Source organism: Channa argus, chromosome 12 (genome assembly GCF_033026475.1).
Source record: "Channa argus isolate prfri chromosome 12, Channa argus male v1.0, whole genome shotgun sequence".
In the NCBI taxonomy this organism is placed as follows: Eukaryota; Metazoa; Chordata; class Actinopteri; order Anabantiformes; family Channidae; genus Channa; species Channa argus.
Window position 1 is genome coordinate 1,440,170 of NC_090208.1, and position 21,948 is coordinate 1,462,117.

Sequence of the window (21,948 nt, forward strand, 5' to 3'; positions counted from 1 at the left end):
CTAAACATAGTTATAACTCATTTGAGAGTCTTACTCTTAGCCTTTCACACCCAAACTGGAAAACTCAAAAACCACTATTATTTGTTATCGTGTACCGTCCTCCAGTCCCTTATTCAGAGTTTTTGATAGAATTTTCTGATTTTCTATCTGATTTAGTGCTTAGTACAGATAAAGTCATTATAGTGGGTGACTTTAACATTCATGTAGATGCTGACAGTAACTGTCTGAGCACTGCGTTTAATTCATTATTAGATTCAATTGGTTTTTCCCAAAATGTAAATAAACCCACTCACTGTTTCAGTCACACGTTAGACCTTGTCCTTACTTATGGAACTGAAACGGATAATTTAACAATATTTCCTCACAACTCTCTTCTGTCTGACAATTTTTTAATAACATTTGAATTTACAATAACGGATTATATAGCAGTTAGGGAAAAATTCCACTATAGCAGATGCTTAAGTGAAAAAGCTGTCAACAAATTTAAAGAAATTATTTCTTCATCATTTGCTTCACCAATGGAAAGTAGTCTCCTTAATGTTTCTCCTGCACAAGTAGATTATCTTGTTGACAATTCTGCAGCCTCACTACGTACAATACTCGATAGTGTTGCCACTCTGAAAAAGAAGGCAGTAAACCAGCAGAGGCGATCTCCATGGTATAGTTCACAAAAACGCAACTTAAAACAGGAAACACGAAAGTTAGAAAGGAAGTGGTTCCAGAAAGTTAGAAGAATCTCATTTAGCCTGGAAAAATAGTTTAAAAATGTACAAAAAAGCTCTCAGTGATGCCAGAACAACATATTATTCATCATTAATAGAAGAAAACAAGAACAACCACCAGTTTCTGTTCAGCACTGTAGCCAGGCTGACTAAGAGCCATAGTTCTGTTGAGCCTAGTTTTCCCTTAACTTTGAGCAGCAATGACTTCATGACCTTCTTTATGAATAAAATTGTAGCTATTAGAGAACGAATTCACCAGATCCTCCCCCCAATGCACTGAGCTCTTTTCCTCCTCTTGACCATCTCTCCTCTCCTCTCATCCCGCAATTGTCACCACTGTATGTCATTAACTCTGTGTGTTCACTCCCGTAGTTGTCTTTGTCCTCCTCTGTCCCCCTCTCTCTGTACCTTTCTGCAGGTGTCCCCCGGCTTTGAAGCTGTGTGTCTTCCAACGTGAAGCTACTGGTCCTACCAACCTGCCCGATGTTTTGTTGTTGCTTTTTGTTGCTCTGTTCTTTTCTCTCTTCACTTTCCACTCACCCCAACCGGTCGAGGAAGATGGCCGTCCACCCTGAGCCTGGTTCTGCTGGAGGTTTCTTCCGTTAAAGGGAGTTTTTCCTCTCCACTATTGCCTATGGCTTGCTCAAGGGGGAATTGTTGGATTCTCTTTATACATCTTTATAATCTTGACTTTATTCTGTAAAGTGCCCTGAGATGACTTTGTTGTGAATTGGCGCTATATAAATAAGTTGAATTGATACCTTGAAGCTTCGTCCCAATAGGTAAGAACGAAGCCAGTCCAGACCTGATCCAGAGATGCCTAAGTCAGAGAGTGTGGACAAGAGTATCTGATGATTCACAGTGTCACAGGCTGATGATAGATCAAGTAGAATTAAGACAGAAGATTGACATGTTGCTTTTGCAGCTCAGAGATATTCCACAACAGTCAGTGTTGGAAGAAGTGCTCTCAGTTCTCTCCTCCAGTCACCTGGAGGAGAGAACTGAGAGCAGATGGCTGCCACCTTGTTGGTAAAGATGGCAAAGTCGTCAGCAGTAAGAGAGGTAGATGGAGGAGGTGAAGGTGGGTAGATGAGTGATTTAAAAGTGGAGAACAGCTTTCTGGTGTCCGAGGTGTTGCTCAGCTTCTCCTGGTGGTAATCGATTCCCACTGGTGACACTGTGAGAAAAAGGTCCAAGCAGATTCTGATACTCAGCAAGGGCAGATGGAGTCTTGGATTTGCGCCACTTCCTCTCAGCACTCCTGAGCGTGATGCATTGTTCACGGATCCCGTCAGTGAGCCACTGATTACAAGGTGAGAGACGAGCGGGTCTCGAAAACATGGGACAGAGACAATCCAGACATGATGAAAGTGTATTGCAAAGACTGTCTGTGGCTGCATCTGAATCGCGGATGGAGAGTTCCTGTGTTGGGGGCAGAGTTGTGGAGACCAGCGAGGAGAATCGATCCGGGTTGAGAGACCTGAGGTTGCGCCGGAATGTTACAAGTGTGGGAGGAGATCGCTAAGGTCTCGGCATAAAGACTGTGAGTTGAATGAAGAAATGATCCGATACATGCAGAGCAGGAACCAAGATGTTGTCTGTGGTGCAGTTCCGGGTGAGGATGAGGTTGAGGTTGTTGCCAGCTTTGTGGGTCGGAGGAGTTTAGACCAGACTCAGGTCAAATGTGTTTAGAAGAGCAAACACATCAGCCACCTGTGGTTTCTCTTGGTGAATGTTCAGGTCTCCCATGACGATGAGAGGAGTGCCATCTTCTGGGAAGTGGGACAGCAACATGTCCAGTTCATCGCAGAAGTTCCCCAGCTGGCCCGGTGGTCGATATATCACAATCACCATGACTGCAATTGGTGCTGTGATCCTAACGGCATGATATTCCAGAGAAGACAGATTGCTGAGTGGTGCTGTCGATGAAAACTTCCAGGTGTCATTGATGAGAAGTCCAGTCCCACCCCCCCGGCCTGATGAGCGAGGAGTGTGAGAGAATGAAAACTTGGTGGAGAGTGCAGCTGGGGTGGCTGTGTTCTGTGGCATGATCCAGGTTTCTGTAAGTGCAAGCAGGTGAACAGCTGAGTGTGTAGCAAAAGCTGGAATGAAGTCGGCCTTGTTCACTGCAGACTGGCAGTTCCACAGGGCAAGAGAAAAAGAGGCTGGTGACAAAGTGGTCTGGGTGAGAGTGCGCAGGTGAGAAACATGATGTCCCCTAGTAGGACGCCATGTCCTGCGTCTGCGGAGGAGAACAGGGATCTGCTGAAAACACATAGTAAAACAAAGAAAAGGCTTTTCGGAGTAGAAAGGGTTAATGTGAAGCAAAGTAGAGGAACAGAAGTAGAAGAAGTTTGAAATAAACTACCTAGTGTCCTCGCTCGGTGGACTCGCGCAGGTAGACTCGCTTTTCTTTACACCGTCGGTCTTCACACAAGGAGGCTGAACACAAGGGCTCCAGCCCAACAGGTGCCTTAAATATGGTCTTAATTGCCTACAGCCGAAACCGCCTCCTCGTTGAAACCAACCTACCTCTTGTGTCTTTGTTAGGTCAAAGGTGAAAACTTTCTACCTACAGTTCTTAACTCTATTAAAAACAGACTAAATCAGCAGACTCAAGAAAAATGACAGAAACTCAGCTTCCTCTGAAACCAACAAACAAATTTCAAACAGCATGCACTTGTTGAGTATATCTCTTGTCCTAGTTTGGTGCTTGTCCTGTTATATATAATATATATATATAAATGAACTGACATTTTTTTAGATGATCTGTCTTGACAAATTTCCCATTTCCATTGCAGCTGTAAGGCTTCTCTTTAGGATGTACATATTTATGAAGTTTTCAATGGCCTAACTCTGTGAAATCTGTCCCACATTGTTTGCAGCTTTACGATTTCTCATCACGATGAGTCTTTAATTGTTATGGTGTTGGAAAATTTTTGTCACGCTCCTGCCACCAGTGACGTTTGGCTGGGTTTCTAAAATGACAACAGAAAAAGACAGAGGCGAAAAGTCAGATCTTGTGGTGACATTAGCTGTGCAACAACATATATGTATGTCGGTGAAGAAACCACCAAAACCCTGAGCCAAAGAATCGTCCACCCTAAAGACCAAACACCTAAACACAAGAAGAGCAATGTATTGAAGAGTGCTCAGAGCTCTACAGGGGGGAAACCAAACAGCCTCTAAACAAGAGGATGGCCCAGCACAGGAGAAGCAACCCCTCGGGTCCAGAATCAGCAGTGTACCTACACCTGAAGGACAAAGGACACTTGTACACATTTTGGACAGAGACAGATAGTATGTGAGACGAGCATGTGAAACCATTTATGTTCGAGAATCCTTCTCGCAACAGGGGAGGAGGCATTAGGCACAACCTATCTCCCATTTTTCATGGAAGATCAAAACTACTTCACACATCCACCAACGGCCACACCTAAGGACCCCCATCTTAGGGGTTTAGGGAGTTAGGGTTGTAATTGTTACATCTTGATGAATCCACCCCTTAATGAGCCTATTGAGCCTATTTATTAGACTGAAGAAGCTGCTTGGAAAAGCAACGAAATGTTTCTAAACAAGGAAAAGAAGTCCAGTTGACATGATTCAACCTTCGGATTAAAAACATGTATGTATGTTGTAAATTTGAGGACATCGCCAAACTTAACTCTCAGACAGCAGCATAATTTCTTAAACTAAAAGTCAAAAACGTTTAAAGCCACTATATCTGGCCTGTATTTTAAAGTCTTTTACCACTGTATTAAATTTCTATATTGGCCTTATTCATACACAAAATCAACCTTTCTGTTGGCACTTATGGTGTGGTGGTTTTTACAAAGCGGCCTCCAAAATGGAACATAAATGACAGATCCTCATCAGCTGATAAACAATATAAGTTAAAAGAGTGGTGGCAGAGGTCCTTGTGAGGACAAAATACAGTAGATAAAATCCATATCTTCTTCTTTTCCTTTCAGCTGTCTCCTTTCAGGTGTCTCCACAGTGAATCATGTGCCTCCATCTAACTCTGTCCTCTGCATCCTCTTCACTCACACCAACTAACTTCATGTCCTCTCTCACTACATCCATAAATCTCCTCTTTGTTCTTCCTCTAGACCTCCTGCCTGGCAGCTCCAACCTCAGCATCCTTCTACCGATATATTCACAGTTTCTCCTCTGAACATGTCCAAACCACCTCAATCTGTCCTCTCTGACTTTATCTCCAACATATCTAACATGAGCTGTCCCTCTGATGTCCTCATTCCTGATCCTGTCCATCCTCGTCACTCCCAAAGAGAACCTCAACATCTTAAGCTCTGCTACCTCCAGCTCTGCCTCCTGTCTTTTCTTCATTCCTCTGTTTTCCAGAGCAGACCTCCACCTCTCTAGATTTTCCTCCACCTGCTCCCTGCTCTCACTACAAATCACAATGTCATCTGCAAACATCATAGTCCATGGAGATTCCTGTCTAACCTCATCTGTCAGTCTGTCCATCACCAGAGCAAACAAGAAGGGGCTCAAAGCCGATCCTTGATGCAGACCCACCTCCACCTTGAACTCCTCTGTCACACCTACAGCACCTCACCACAGTCTTACAGCTCTCATACATGTCCTGCACCATTCTAACATACTTCTCTGCCGCTCCAGACGTCCTCATACAACATACACCTCTGCCCTTAGCCGAGCTTCCACTACTCTTTCCCACAACTTCATTGTTTGGCTCATCAGCTTTATTCCTCTGTAGTTGCCACAGCTCTGCTCATCTCCCTTGTTCTTAAAAATGGGCACCAGCACACTTCTCCTCCAGTCCTCAGCATCCTCTCACTCTCCAAGATCTTAGTAAACAAACTAGTCAGAAACTCTACTGCCACCTCTTCTAGACACTTCCATACCTCCACAGGTTTGTCATCAGGACCAACTGCCTTTCCACTCTTCATCCTCTTCAACGTCCTCCTCACTTCACTCTTACTAATCTTTGCTACTTCCTGCTCCACACCAGTCACCTCTTCTACTCTTCGTTCCCTTTCATTTTCCTCGTTCATCAACTTTTCAAAGTTCTCCTTCCGTCTTCCCATCACACTCCTGGCACCTGTCAATACATTTCCATCCTTATCTTTAATCACACTAACCTGCTGCACATCCTTCCCATCTCTATCTCTTTGTCTGGCCAACCTGTACAAATCCACCTCTCCCTCTTTAGTGTCCAACCTAACATACAAGTCCTCATATGCTCTTTGTTTGGTCTTTGCCACCTCTACCTTCACCTTACGCTGCATCTCCCTGTACTCCTGTCTACTCTCTTCAGTCCTCTCAGTGTCCCACTTCTTCTTAGCTAACCTCTTTCTCTGTATACACTCCTGAACTTCCTCGTTCCCCCACCAAGTCTCCTTGTCCACTTTCCTCTTTCCAGATGACACACCGAGTACCCTCCTACCTGTCTCCCTGATCACCTGATCACTTCCTGACCACCCAGAGTCTGTCTCAGCTCCTCCCTTTTTCAACTTCCACCACTTCGTCCTCTGCTCTGCCTTTGTCCTCTTCATCTTCCTCACCACCAGCATCATTTTACACACCAACCTCCTGTGTTGTCTGGCTACACTCTCCCCTACCAATACTTTACAGTCACTGATGTCTTTCAGATTACGTCTAACGTCTAAACAAGATTTATTCCACCTGAGTGCTTCTACTGCCGCTCTTGTACGTCACCCTATGTTCCTGCCTCTTCTGGAGGAAAGTGTTCACTACAGCCATTTCCATCCTCTTTGCAAACATTAAGCTCCCGAAAGTCAACACACAGATGTAAGGTCGTTTTTTCTGATGCAGACCTGTGGAGAAAAGTAGTGTGAGGTAGACGTCCTGATGTAGCCATAGTTGAGCAGATTCTGTTCATACACCTTTACCTCCTTGTACAAGGGTTTGGGAATTGCATTCTAGGCATCTGTACTGATGTTTCATCCTTTCCAGCTGCAAATTTGGGATGCAGCTAATATCAGAATCGGTCTTAACAAAACATTTGACTTGCGGGATGGTACGCTGAGTCTGAACCACCTGGAAAGCAGGTTACTGGTTTCACTTCAGCAACTTCCCCCATTGTGCCTAGAACTTTTCTCTCAGTAAGATAGATATCATGCTTAGTGAGGTTCTGAATTGGGATTTTAACTATTTTGGTTAAACCACTAGGGACATGTACTAGAGCTGGATTTGGTTGAAATAACACTGAGCCACCTCTGGGCCAGTCTCTGACTCTGCGTCTTTCTTCACAGATTTGACCTGCTGCTATCACCTCAGCCTTCTTCCCCGACCTCACACTGCATTCAGGAGCTGACTCATCAGGGGACAAAACCTGGAGATCTGAAACTACAGCCTCAACCTTAGTGTCACTTACGTGTAAGGCTTCTTTGAGTAAATCAGTAATATCAGCCTCATCTCTCTGTTCTTTGTTCATTTTGATAATCTCTGTTCTAACATTACTGCCTAGAAGAGGTGAGCTGAGGTGTTTATATGGGGACATGTCCATAGTTCTCACTGCCGATCTGGAGGTCAACGTCTGCCCATCCATCAAAAGGAACATCTGTGCCATTAGCTGCAGCAACACAAAAGGAGGGACTCAAATGGCTGGATTTGAATGTTAGGAAGTGCTTCTTTCCCACCATAGTCACTTGGGCCCCTGATTCCAGCAGCATTTTAAGTGACTCCATTCACAGCACATGAAACCATACATGTCTTTCCAACGAGCTGCACTAAAGCTTTTCTTAGGGCTGGTTGGCACTTTACTTCTTGCTTTCTAGAAATGGTTGTTTTGGTGCATCTGACTTGTGTGAGGGGCTCTTCTACGGTGTTGGTAACTGGCTGCCCCTTTCTAGTGACCTCCCCCCATTTCGTGACATCTTCCTTTGCAGACAGCCAATGGCCCGATGCCCTGCCTGGCTACAATTAAAGCAGTGAGGACAGTTTGCTTTGCAAAGTCACTGCACCTGCCTCTAGTCTCAGCTGTGGGTCCACAAGTGTTGCTCTTTCAACGGGGTTCACCATCTGAGCTAGATGCTTAGTCACTGAGGACACTGGTTAAGTCATTGTCACAGTCATGCTGAGATGCAGTAACAGGCACCGGTCGGGTTTTGCTTGTGATTCAAGATTCAAACAACTGTATTGATCCCATGGGGAAATTGTGCCGATGCATCTCAGTCTCTCTGCTTCCTCGCTAACGTACTTAGTGATTGGCTCTAAAAAAAGTCATCACTAGTTAGCAGGTCATTAAGTAGAGCTTTGACATCATATCTGACATAGCAGTTGTTATCATTCAAACCCTGGTACAATGTGAGAAGACATGTATTTTATACAGAAACGGCTGTGGACTCTCTTTATCTTGCTGCTTAGCATTACTTAAGTCTTGGAAAAGCTCAGAGCTGTTTTTGTCTCTAATATGAGACATGTCAGAACCATTATCAGAGATCTGTCCACCAGGAACCTTAAACTCTCTCTGCAAAGCTACAACATCATTAAACCTTAGTACCTGGTCTCTCACTCATCCTCCCACCATCTGGTCTGTGTATCACTTGCTGCTGGTCCAGATTTCCCCTAGGTCTTGTGCCGGTAACATCTGGGGACTTGTCCGGGATCGTTTAGTTGAACTGAAGCGGGCTCTAGAAAGTTGTGAGCCTGTGTCCAATCACCAATCAGAGACATTCCCACACATACATCACATATGGACAGAGACATTCCTGAGCACCCATCAAGCATCCAGGCACTTGGGGAGTAATAGTAATAGCAACTAAGCAGCAGAGAACAGAGACACTCATACAAATTCAGCAGTTCATTCAGTCCACTGAGGACCAATGAAGAGGAGACGGGAAATAGTGTCTTGCCAACACCAGCGCTTCCTTATTACTAATCAGCACATGCACTGGGACTGTAGCTACAGTCCCTCTAGTGGATCCACAGAGGTATAGTAGCACCATTACTGACCTAAATATGCTATAGCACCAAAGTGTGTCTTTAGTTGTAAAGGTGTAAGTTCACAATTTAGCATTTTTATTATAAATAAAAATAATGTTGGTATTAACATCATGTAACAAAGACAAATGCTGTTACTGTGGATACCATGCAACAAGGAAACACAAAACCAGCAATAAGAAGGAAGATAGAAGATTTCTGAAGAACTTAAACAAGTTTATGTGTGTGTGTGTGTGTGTGTGAATCAATGAAAGCACTATATAACACTGTGGGGCGACTGTGGCTCAGGACGTACAGTAAAGCAGTCGTCCAATCCCAGGGTTGTTGGTTTCATCCCCAGCTCCTCCAGTCACATGTTGCAGTGTCCTTGAGCAAGACACTAAACCCCAACGTAGTTGCCCCCAGTGAGTGTTGACTCCCTCATCAGTGAGTGAGTGAGTATGAATGGGTGAATGAGAAGCAGTGTAAAGTGCTTTGGATAGAAAAGTGCATTTCCAACATTTACACTGTTTACAAGTCACTGATAGCTTCTGCACCACTTTCCACTTGTCTGGACAGTCTCTGTCCCCTGTCTTCCAGAGCTTCTGATTTCACAGACAGTCACATATTATTATTATTATTATCAGAACAAGTTATTCTAATCAGAAATATATGATAAATACAAACCTTTAAGGTAGATTTATTTTCATGAACGTGTTTATTGTGTCCATTAATATACAGCAGGAAACTCCAAAGTCAAGTAACAATGGAGACATTTGTCTTTACTGTGCAGTTTGACAGCTTTAGATTTGACACTAGTTTATGTGGACAGTGTTGACAATGACTGGAGCAGAAATCTGTGACTGTTCAAAATGAGCTTTTTTCATTTGATGGATCTTTATGTTGCTGGAAACCAGATGAACAGACACTTTGTGGACAATTGTTTGGACCTCAGAGCATTTGGACTGAAACAGTGAGAATAGGAATGTGATTGTGGTCACAGTGATGCTCCTGTTTCTGTGAACACATGAGTTCAGGGTTTAAAGGGACAGATGTCCTCTCACAGGACAAATAAGGAGTGGACAGTGATAGTAAATGTTTTAAAAATGTGTTGGATCATCTGATAAACTCTGTCACAGGCTGAGTGTGAGAAGAAAACCAACATTCAGTGTGTTGAGTTTCCTCCAGAGTGAGACGTCTGTCAGAGTTCAGAGGATCTAAAACCACAACATGTTTGATCCACATATGACATCACTCTGACATCACTGATCAATAGTGATCAATAGTCAGTGTGTAGACTGTGTGAGAGTCAGGAAGAGTCAGGGTGAAGAAGACAATGTGTCCTCCTGTCTTCATCCATCAGCTCCTTCACTTCCATGTTGTCTCTGATCCAAAGTCAGATCAGATCAATAATCAAACATTGATCAAACTGATTGTTCAGCCATCAGAGGAGTTGGATCAGTGGAGCTGCTTGTGTTCCTGATGTCCACTGTCTCATCTTTGTCCTGAATTCTTGCTGCATAAGAGACTAAAGACAGTCAGAGACAGACGACTAGAGACAAACAACAAGAGGCAGACAATCAAGAAAAAATACGAAGAAAACTGACCTTTGATCCTGAGCTGAACTGTTTTCTTTCTCAGTAAGATGTTTCCCTCCTTGTTCCAGACTCTGCAGACATATGTCCCTGTGTCTCCGACTGTGGGGTATTTCAGGGTCAGACTGACGTCTCCAGTTTTCAGCAGGTCTTTCTTCATCTCTGTTCGATCTTTGTAAGACTGGTCCTGTTCTTCAGGCTGATCAGAGCCGTTCTCATACACATGGACCATCCTGTAGTAACTGTCCATCCAGTCCACTCTGACGTCTTCAGGCAGGTGAACTGTGGTTTTGCACAGAAGGACGACAGACTCCACCCCTGAATCCACCTCCACCTGTGGGACTAAGAGGACAACAAAGCTCAACATCATGTGGACAGACAGCAGCAGCAGCTTTTACACATTTTCTTTCATATTTCACTTCATACACTCAATCAAAGTTTTGCCTCTGAAAGACAATGACTGTTATCTAGTTCAAATCCAAGAGGAATTTTAAGACTCATCAACTATGAAATGTCAGTAATGTGGATGATGAGATCATGTCTGGTTAAGAGGACACGTTATTTGGCACAGACAGAGTGAGACAATCAGAGAACACAAACCAAGATTCACATTTATTTTAATGATGTAACATCAGCAAATGATCACAATGAATTAACATATTTCTAATCTTTCTGTTCTAATAATAGTAAATAATTATCTGTGGTCACCTGATAAAGTCACATGAACTACAACATATTCAGGTTCTTTGAAACTTTAAGTTTGGGGAAAGTTTGAATAATACTGGATATATGTTCTACTGCAGTACATTGTTGGTGTACAAATACAGTAATACTGGTTCAGTACATTGTGGTAGGGACTGTAACATGCACTGGCTGCTGTAACTCTGAGTGGAAGCTGAGCGCCACCTACAGACCATTTACTGTAATAGTGTTTTGGAATCTGCTATATTCTGTTTTAACAGTCAGCAAGTTTGATCTGATTAGTTTGTAATTTATGTAGAAAATACCAAGTATCTGCTGTGATTGTACATAATGCTAAGTAAACCAGAACATGTGACATGAGGAGTCTGGTTACAATGATTCATTATTTCAACATAACTATTTCTTTTAAGTCTGGAGCCTGAAAGATGTCGAACAATCCAAATGTCTTTTGTTTAAATTCGTAACTTGGTACAAGACAAACTAGTAATGTTGTTGTTGTAGTTGATGTTTTTTCTCTTCCTCACACACTGACTGGCTGTGATAAAGGACGTTTACTGATGCTGCTGCATCAGCACCTTTCAGCTGTATCTCACTGTCTTCATCAGTGCAGCAGTTGGTCCATTGTCATGGAGATGGTTGAGTTGTTAGATAGATGTTGCTCTGTGGAGGATTGTTTCACATGACTCAACTGAACAAAGTCCACCCAGTGATGAACAGTGGCAGGTGTTGAAGTCCTGCAGAATGAACTGACTTGTTTGATCTTTGAACTGACCTCTGACCAGCAGCTCCACCTTTTTCTTCATCAGGACGTTTCCCTCCATGTTGTTGACGGTGCAGGTGAAGGTTCCTCTGTCTCTGTCTGTGGGGTGTTTCAGGGTCAGACTGAGGTCTCCAGTTTTTAGCAGGTTTCTCTTCATCTCTGTTTGACCTTTGTAACAATAGAACTGTTCTGCAGGCTGGTCAGAGCCGTTCTGATACACATGGATCATCTTGTCTTTATTGTTCTTCCACTGCACTTTGGCGTCTACAGGCAGACAAACTGTGGTTTTGCAGGGCAGATGGACAGACTCCACCCCTGAATCCACCTCCACCTGGTAGCCTGAGAGGACAACAAAGCACAGCATCATGTGGACAGACAGCAGCAGCAGCTCTGATGGTAACAGGACCTCACTGTCCCATGAAGACACTCAGGAACTACTTATTGTGACTGATTCTCAGTTTGGTTCTGATTTGTTCCTCACTCTCAGTCTGTCTCAACAGTCAAGGAGCAACAAGAGTAAAGATGTGAACCATCAGCATTATGGGTAATGTAGTAGTAGAGACATACCTGACATGAAATAGTGACGGAAATGTACTAAAAGACCCCCAGCAACAATCAGAAGAACCAGGAGAACCAGGAGAACTTTGGCCCAGGATGGAAATCGTTCTGTGGAGAACATGAAGAACAACATGACCTCCGACCTCTGACCTGTATCTACAGCACTGACCTCTGACCTGTCACTGACCTTTGAGCTGCAGCTGTAAGTCTGTCACTCTCCATTGTCGTCCAAATCCATCTCTGAAGGAGCAGGTGTAGGTTCCACTGTCAGACAGTTGCAGTTCTGTCAGATTCAGACTGAGGTCTCCAGTTTCCAGAGCATCAGGCATCATCGATGTTCGGCCGCTGTAAAGCTGGTTCTGGTTTTTAAGTTCATCACCTTCCTGCTGACGCTGGTGGACGGTTGAAGGACTGAGATCAGAGCGGCTCCACATCACTGTGGGATTGTTCACGTCAAAAGTGGGAAACTCACAGGGCAGCAGGACAAACTGGTCCCCCTCATACATGTCCACAGCTGAGACATGCTGGGAAACTGTGAGGACACACAGACAGAGAGGGTCCATCTCAGCAGCCTTATTTCATGTCTCATTACTCGTCCGTCCTCAGGTGAGTCAGAAACCAACCTGGTCCTGTTTGTGATTGGACGCTGCAGCTGATCAGGCTGCTTTGAAACCACATCACCACAGTTTAACACCAACAACACTGACAAACACCAGAACCAACTCAGGATCCTGGTTCTCACTGGTTAGAGGTTTTCAGTGGGATTTTTAAATAACATATCACACTTTGTATTTCACATTAACACATGAATGTGTATGTTTGTTCATTGTATAAAAGTTATGGGTTATATTTCCTGCTGAATCAGCAGGTGGAGCTTTGAGAGGATCAATGGTCAAAGTAAAAAACTCAAAGACATAAGTTAATATAGCAGCTTCATTATTTGTCCACATGTGTGTCAGTCTGTGTGTCTGTACATACATTTGTAAATATCTACATTTAATATGTGTGTACATGTAAAATAATGTACAAATGTATTCACTCAAAAACTGAATGTAAATGTCTTTAATTCTTTGTCTTTTTAGCTAAAAGTGCTGGAAAACCTCACAATTGGCTCTTTGTCAATCAGGTCTGACATCAGCCAAGCACACAGTCCCATTACAGAGACATGTGGACAATGTGAAGACACACTGGACAGTTTTGTTCTGGTTGAAGGTTTTATCTAAACTGAAGTCTTCCACCTGTGCTCTTCACCCAATTCCCACCTCCTTTTTAAAAATGTCTGATGAGGTTTTAACTATTGTTACCAACTTTTCCCTGCAGCTCTTAAAAGTGCACTTGTTCAAGCTGTTTTTAAAACACACCAGAAATCTTGGAGTGATTCAGAACTGAGTTTTAAGGCTCATGTGGACTCTGTCACCAAATCAGCTTTTTATCACTTCAAACATATTAATAAAGTTCGAGCATTTCTTCAAATGACTGCTGCTGAACTCCTCTATCCTCACATCTTTTCCTTCCATCTGTCCATCACGTCTTCAGCAGGAGGACTAATACTCAGAGAAAAGACAGGACTGATGGAGACGTGGAGACACTTCATGTGTTTCTCTCAGTGAGGAGAAGAAATCAAAGCTTTGATTTGGTTTGTTTCAATCTTGTAAGAAGTGATGTGAAGGTGTTGTGGTTGGACAGGTGTTGAAGGACTGGGACAAAGTGAATGTGTCCTCTGCAGTGTGAGCAGCCTGGAAACTCAACATTTGTCTGAATGAAGCCCAACATTTCCATCCACATCTGATGCTGCTGTCAGCAAAAAGACCACAGCAAAGGATCATTGTTACTGCTGGGAACACAAGCTGTGAGAAGATGAAGAAGCTACAGGGACAGAATCCTGAAGAAGACAACTGAGGACAGTCTGACACATCCAGGAGGATTTCATCCAACAAACACATGGATCAGTGAGTGCTTTCATTCTCATTTGTATTTCCTTTACTTTTGACCTTGGACCTATTAATGATCTACCAGCTTCACCCATTTGGACGTGTTTACCTGGACTGTACAATAAAAAGCTGAATAACATCTGTTGCTTTTTATCACTTTATTTTAACATCCTGGACACAGTCATTGCTGAAACTGAAAATCTGATTTCAAAGTAAAGTCTGGACCTGATGATGCTGTAAACTGTATTTTCTCTCACGTTTCAAACATCAGCCTCTGCTTCCAGACAAAATGCACCGACAATCTGCAAAAATACATGTTTGTTCATCACAGTGTCTTTACTGAAGAAGTTTGAATAAATTAGTGGTTGAATCTACATTTCTGCACTAAAATGTCCAGAAACCCCACATCTTTGGAAGACTTGAGGCTGCATGTGTTTATTTCTACTTTGGTGTGTTTACTATTAAATCATCCTACAACAACATTTTGCTTCTTTTTTTTTTAATAAATCACCTAAAGAACTTCACACTTGTGTGTCATGTGCCTCCTGCCCAACAACTGTTAGTGTGTATATGCACCTGGCTGCTTTCACAGCCAAAGATAAACCTGCAGCTTGGCTGAGGGGTCATTTCATCAGTGAGCAGAGAAGGAGAAAAGCAGCAAAAATGAAGAGGCATTTTAGAAATGCTCATGCAGCCTTTATCTAGCAACAAGCAGCAGGACAAGAACGTAACTAAACACACACACACACACACACACACACACACACACACACACTCTTCTGTTCTCTTTTCTATTTGCAGTTTGCACAATAAATGTTTACATTGATGAATTAGATGTTGATTTAAAAATATATATTGTAATACATAATAACACATATTGTCACACGCCTCCATAATATAACTGGCAGCTATACAATAATGTCATACATCGGCCTCCAATGGGAAAACGGCTGCATCTGGTGGAATCCTCTGGCCCTGTCGGACGACCAATGTCCTGCCCTGACACAGGAGGCCTGGATCCCGGCTAAAAGAAGACATGGGACGACACCTGCTGCAGCTTAACACTCCATCAGACCACTTCCCTGGTCCAGGTGGAGAACCGGTTCACTGTTCACTGAGAAGCTGGAAAGGCCAACTTCCCCAGCAGCGGTTCCCTCTGACTGCCTGCCCCGTGAGATGCCAGACAGCTCGGCCCCCACAGGTGTCCGCTCCACCTCCCGTGGGCAGCACGGTCAGGACATGCTGCTGGGGCCGAGCCAGAACTGAAACGCCACCACCACCAACACCGTGCCTCCAGAGAGGAATCCACATGCTGCTCCACCACAGACGGTTCTTCATCTCCGGCCCAGTTCCCACACTGGGTCGCGGTGTTGGCTGGTTCTCCAGACTCCTCAGTCTGCACACATGGCTTCAACCACAAGAACCACACACAGACTCTCTGACATTGATAATTTCAATATTTTCTGGGATCGTCCTCAGAACTTCAAACAAGATGGACTGCACCCGAACTTCTTGGGATCATTGATGTGGACTGAGAACATTGTCCACAGCGTCTCAGTCTCCTGCATCCTCAGCTCCAACACCCGACAACATCCACAGGTATAAACAGTCTGAGATACTTATAGAATCTGACGTTACCAACAGACAAAATGAAGCTGTTATGGATTCTAACTTTTCACCCAGAGAATTTTATTATTTTGTTGAATGTTATGATCTTAACCACACTGCTCTTTGTCCTATAGAGACTATGTCTGAACCAAAACCCAAAACTATTAAATGTGGATTATTAAATATCAGATCTCTCTCTTCTAAATCTGTTAGTAAATGACTTAATAAATGATCATCAATTCGATTTATTTTGTCTCACTGAAACTTGGTTGCAGCAGGAAGAATATGTCAGTTTAAATGAGTCATATTAATTATCATGTTCCTAGAAGCACAGACTGAGGTGGAGGAGTAGCAGCAATCTTCCATTGTAGCTTATCAATAATTCCTAGACCTAAACATAGTTATAACTCATTTGAGAGTCTTACTCTTAACCTTTCACACCCAAACTGGAAAACTCAAAAACCACTATTATTTGTTATCGTGTACCGTCCTCCAGTCCCTTATTCAGAGTTTTTGATTGAATTTTCTGATTTTCTATCTGATTTAGTGCTTAGTACAGATAAAGTCATTATAGTGACTTTAACATCCATGTAGATGCTGACAGTAACTGTGTTTAATTCATTATTAGATTCAATTGGTTTTTTCCAAAATGTAAATAAACCCACTCACTGTTTTAGTCACAGCTTAGACCTTGTCCTTACGTATGGAAGTGAAGCGGATAATTTAATCATATTTCCTCACAACTCTCTTCTGTCTGACCATTTTTTAATAACATTTGAATTTACAATAACGGACTATACAGCAGTTAGGGAAAAATTCCACTATAGCAGATGCTTAAGTGAAAAAGCTGTCAACAAATTTAAAGAAATTATTCTTTCATCATTATCATCATCTTTCAACCTTAATGTTACTCCTGCACAACTTGATTATCTAGTCAATGATTCTGCAGCCTCACTGCTTATGATACTAGATACATTTGTCCCTCTGAAAAAGAAAGCGGTGAATTAGAGATGATCTCCATGGTACAATTCACAAGTTCACAGCTTAAAGCAGGCAACACAAGTTAGAAAGGAAGTGTTGTTCCAGAAATTTAGAAGAATCTCATTTAGCCTGGAAAAACACTCACCTGTAAAATATGCCATTTTTTCCAAAGATATTTGATATTGTAAGGAGCAGTAGCAGCAATAGCACGGATGATAATAACCGAGGTCGTTTTTTTAAATGCAGCAGCAACAATCGCAGCAGTAGCAGTGGGGGTGCCCGAGCACATGGATCGTGACTGACAGGTGACACACACACACACACACACACACACACCTAGGGTTTTGGTTGCCATCTAACTGTTAACTGATAAGTGAACCATCATGACATCCACCACGTGGAGGGGAGGAGGAGGGGGTTAGGGCTGTCTAACTGTCTAACAGTCACGATGCTCTACACGCACGTTCAGTGTTATACTACTTGTAGAGGTGATCTTACTCGAATCTAACGCTCCTAACTCCTCAGCACATACTTCACTCCAGAGATCGTTGTTAGACAAACATTGAACATTTATTGTACTTGCTTCTCAACTTAGCCGATGACAGATCAATTGTACATACAACTTTAAGCACAGTGATCTCACAAGCACGTTCACTCACTGTTTCATCAAACAAGTTTCCCAAAGTATGTCTGAACTGACAGGACTCGTAGAACTCGGTAAGAAACCGTGTGCCTCCACAGCTACACACAGAACCCTTTTCTTCTACCTTGTTGCAGTCCACACCTTTCTTGTAGTCAGAGTTCCTATGCTCCAGTTACTGTGTCACGTTTACACCCTTCAGTAGCTGAGCTAAAACTGCATCTGTCCTTAACAAACCCTTAGCATTGCATTGTTTCCTTGACCACTGGTCAACAACTTAAAGGTAATCTACAAAGGCAAACTATCAAGCCATATGATGTCACTAAAGACATCATCAGTGAATAGACACATCACAAACACACATTACATAAACAATTACATTACACACACAAGCAAACTTTATATAAAAAAAGTAACTAACTAACCCCCTTGTTTGGCTCATACACTACTGCTGAATGAATCTAAAGATCTAGTTACTAACAGTCTTCCTTATGTTTCTCAAGAAGAAAACCTAATATTTGCGACTGACATCTGTAACAACGAGGGTTTATAACTAGAACGTTACATGACGTTCACCATGTTTTTCAAAGTTCTTTTACCTTCATATTCCTGTTTACACTCTACAGTCCATGTTGTCCACACTTCTCCACCAGGATCTCACCTTAAATCTGTGCTTTGTTTCTCTTTTTTCCTTTTCTTTTTGTTATTTACAGCAAAAGTTGCTCTATTTATTAAACACCTGTCACCACCATATTTGATTTGTCAGAGGAATCCATGACAATTTCTGCTGTTGTGGGATTTACTTAGTTGATGGACGAGCATTTACTGTGCAGCAACTCATACTGGAAGGAAATCAGTTGTAACAGTACTCAGTATTGGCAATGACTAAAATGTAAGGATTTGTTCCTGGTACTTGAAATCTCCACCCCTGATATCCTAAAAACCTCAAGCTGGTGGTTCCCAGAATTTCCAAAGGTAGAATGGGAGGTAGAGCCTTCAGCTATCAAGCTCCTCTCCTGTGGAACCAGCTCCCAGTTCAGATTCAGGAAGCAGACTCCCTCTCTACTTTTAAGTCTCGGCTTAAAACCTTCCTCTTTGATAAAGCTCATAGTTAGAACTGCTCATTCACTCTGAACCAGCTCCTAGTTCTGCTGCTGTACACTAAGACTCCTGGGGGACCCCCTGATGTCATCTGTTTCATTTTAGTCATGATTCTATTTAACATTTACATTTAGTGATTTGTCATAAGCTTTTATCCAAAGTGACTTACATGTGAGGTTGACATGATGTTTAAATGTTTTAACAAAAAAGAAGCAGTGAAACGTCTTCTATGTTCATCCACCACTATTCACTGTCAGGTCTAACTGAGCTTTAAAGTGCGTTAGACAGAGACCACAACCACAACCAACAGGGGAAAACACTGACTTTGTCTTTATGCAGTGAATTTCTAAGAGCATTTATTTGATAAAGCAAAATATTCTGCTGTGTTGGGGACAAGCCCCCCTGGCTGTATGCACACACACACACACACACACACACACACACACTGGAAGTCACTATAGGAAACAAACTAACCAGTTTTACAGTTTCTCTTCTACCAACACTACTGACAACAGTCAGACACTTTTATCCAAAGTGACTTACAACTAAGCAGCAGACACTATGGACAACTGTGATGTTCAGTGTCTTACCCAGGGACACTTGGACTGGGAGTCGAGCCACTGACCCTGTGGTTTGAACTACATGTGGAGAGTAAACTCATTCTATGTTCATACAAACATGTAGGGAGGGTCCTGTAGTTACTGAGCTAACGTTAGGACACAGCTGGACTGTTGAGATAACACACTGTATGAAGCTGCTGGTGTGATGAACTGTTCCTGAGAAACAGCCGAGCAGAGCTGAAGAACAACACTCCATGTTTCCCCTCAAACACAATAGAACAAGTAAGCAGCCTGTTTTGAAGAGGTAACGAGTAGAAAGTTATTTGTGTTCAAATGTAGGAAAAGTACGAAATACTCAAGTACAGAGGTCTGAAAAATCTACTTAACTACAGTGAATGGTGGTCTGTCTGTGTGTGTCTGTCTGTGTGGACACTGAGACAGACTGGAGACCTGTCCAGGGTGGACCCCATTTTCTGGATGTTTCCAGCAGCTTGTCCCATTTCTGCTTCAAAAACAGTTGTTGCTTCCCACAGATCAGATATATGTATGTTTCTTTTGTGAAGCTTCATCAGCAGCCACAGAGCTGCAGTTACTTCAGATGACAAAGGCTGTGCTTCCATTCCAGATGACTGCAGACAGTCCACTAAAGTCAGTTGTGTGGGACAAAGGAAGTTTCTCTTACCGTGTATGAAGATCACAAACTCCACAAACATCTTCATCTTCCTGCTAAAACTGCAACAAATCCTCCTTAAATCAGCTTCTTCCTAAACTAACTGCAGGTTCACAATGGTTCTAATCTACTGACACTTTAGTTTCACTTTTAGCTGAAGGAGGTGGTTTAATTGAAGCCTTTTGACCTGCTTCAGGTCAAACAGCTTTATACAAACACACTGTAGTGTAGAGGTGACACTGGTTATGTATATGTGTCCCTATTTGGATAAGACAGCTACTATCATCTGTAGTTTGTGTCAGCATCAAGCAGCTTATCAGCTATTTACACACACACACACACACACACACACACACACACTTAGGCAGCATTTCTCTCTTCTCTAGTTCCTCATTAGTCACTGATGGACTCAGCTTTGATTGGACACTTCTTTTCTCTTTGCAAACACTTTGTTTTCACTTCTGAGTTTTTTAAGCATTAAATTTATGTGTGAAAACTAACTAAGCCATATTTTATATGGTCTTCTGTGTCACATGATTATAGCAGCCTATCAGATGTCAGAGCTAACCCTACAACTCTGTGGAACACTTTAGCAGATGGCCCAAACCACTTCTTCTAATATTGTTGAAGTTAAACTAATAAATGTGTTAAAAAATGCTCAGCTTTTTAACCACTGTTATAAATGTCATATGCACAATGTCGTGCTCCCATTAAATGGTAACATTTTTGTGAAATATTGTCTTTGGCCCCTAATGAATACAATTTAATAATAATTGTAATACACTACAGTTACCCCTACAAATGGCCACCCACCTTGAGCCTGGTTCTGCTGGACACATCAAATCCTGCCCTTTAACCTTCTGCCCTCTGGCAGGTAGTACAGGAGTATCAGGAGTCTGAAAAACTGACTAAATTACAGTTTTTTCCCAGGGTCGTCTAGACCGTTAACCTTGAAAGAGTGATTTCAAATTGGCAACTCTAATTCTCATGGTAACATGCAATGTGTGCGTGTGACGTTTGTTTTTTTTTGTCCTTCTGGTTTAACCCGTGAGTTCAAGGTCGCCACAGCGGATCATATGGCTGCATGTTGATTTGGCAGTTTTTACACTGGATGCCCCTCTTAATGCAATTTCTACCGGGCTGGGGATGGGCTGTTGGGGGTTCACTGTCTTGCCCAGAGACACTTTGACATGTGGTCAGAAAGAACAGGGCGCGAAACTCGGACTCTATAGTCGGTGAGCTGCAGATCTACCAACTGTGATACTTTTTGCTTGTATTTAAAAGTGCATTGTTGGGAGCTGCTCGACTAAATTTCATTGTATAACTGTGTGTGCAATGACAATAAAAGTTTTAATTATTATTAATAAACTTGTAGGTTTAGATCCTCTGAACTCTGACAGAGGTCTCACTCTGGAGAAAATTGTCAATACTTAGAATCTCTGTTTTATGCTCACACTGAACATATGATAGTTTTTATCAGTCTCAGACTGTCACACTTCTTGAATACCTGGAATTGATTTTGAGCTGTTGTCTAAACTTCACACAGCTCTTTATGAACAAAGGGTTTGGGTTGGAAGCTCAGCTAAGGGCAGAAGTGAACATTTGTGAACAGCAATATGGTTTCATGCCTAGAAAGAGAACAACAGATGCAGTATTTGCTTTGAAGATGCTGATGGAGAAGTACAGAGAAGGTCAGAGGGAGTTGCATTGTGTCTTTGTAGATTTAGAGAAAGCGTATGACAGGGTGCAGAGAGAGGAGCTGTGGTATTGTTTGAGGACGTCTGGAGTGGCAGAGAAGTATGTTAGAGTGGTGCAGGACATGTATGAGAGCTGTAAGACTGTGGTGAGGTGCTGTAGGTGTGACAGAGGAGTTCAAGGTGGAGGTGGGTCTGCATCAAGGATCGGCTCTGAGCCCCTTCTTGTTTGCCCTGGTGATGGACAGGCTGACAGATGAGGTTAGACAGGAATCTCCATGGACTATGATGTTTGCAGATGACATTGTGATTTGTAGTGAGAGCAGGGAGCAGGTGGAGGAAAATCTAGAGAGGTGGAGGTCTGCTCTGGAAAACAGAGGAATGAAGCTTAGCCGCAGCAAGACAGAATACATGTGTGTCAATGAGAGGGACCCAGGTGGAACAGTGAGGTTACAGGGAGCAGAGGTGAAGAAGGTGCAGGACTTTAAGTACTTAGGGTC

At 42.7% G+C, this 21,948-nt stretch overlaps 1 protein-coding gene across 1 annotated transcript; it reads right to left on the reverse strand.

The window, feature by feature from the left end:
- Positions 1-9,347: 9,347 nt before the first annotated feature.
- Positions 9,348-20,013, reverse strand: LOC137136965 (butyrophilin-like protein 2). Its single transcript, XM_067522781.1, has 6 exons — positions 19,767-20,013; positions 12,451-12,795; positions 12,273-12,371; positions 11,718-12,044; positions 10,256-10,585; positions 9,348-10,164 (listed from the first exon to the last, which is right to left on the reverse strand). The coding sequence occupies exons 1-6, from the start codon at positions 19,801-19,803 to the stop codon at positions 10,073-10,075; spliced, it is 1,230 nt and encodes a 409-aa protein (XP_067378882.1). The 5' UTR covers positions 19,804-20,013; the 3' UTR covers positions 9,348-10,072.
- Positions 20,014-21,948: the final 1,935 nt, after the last annotated feature.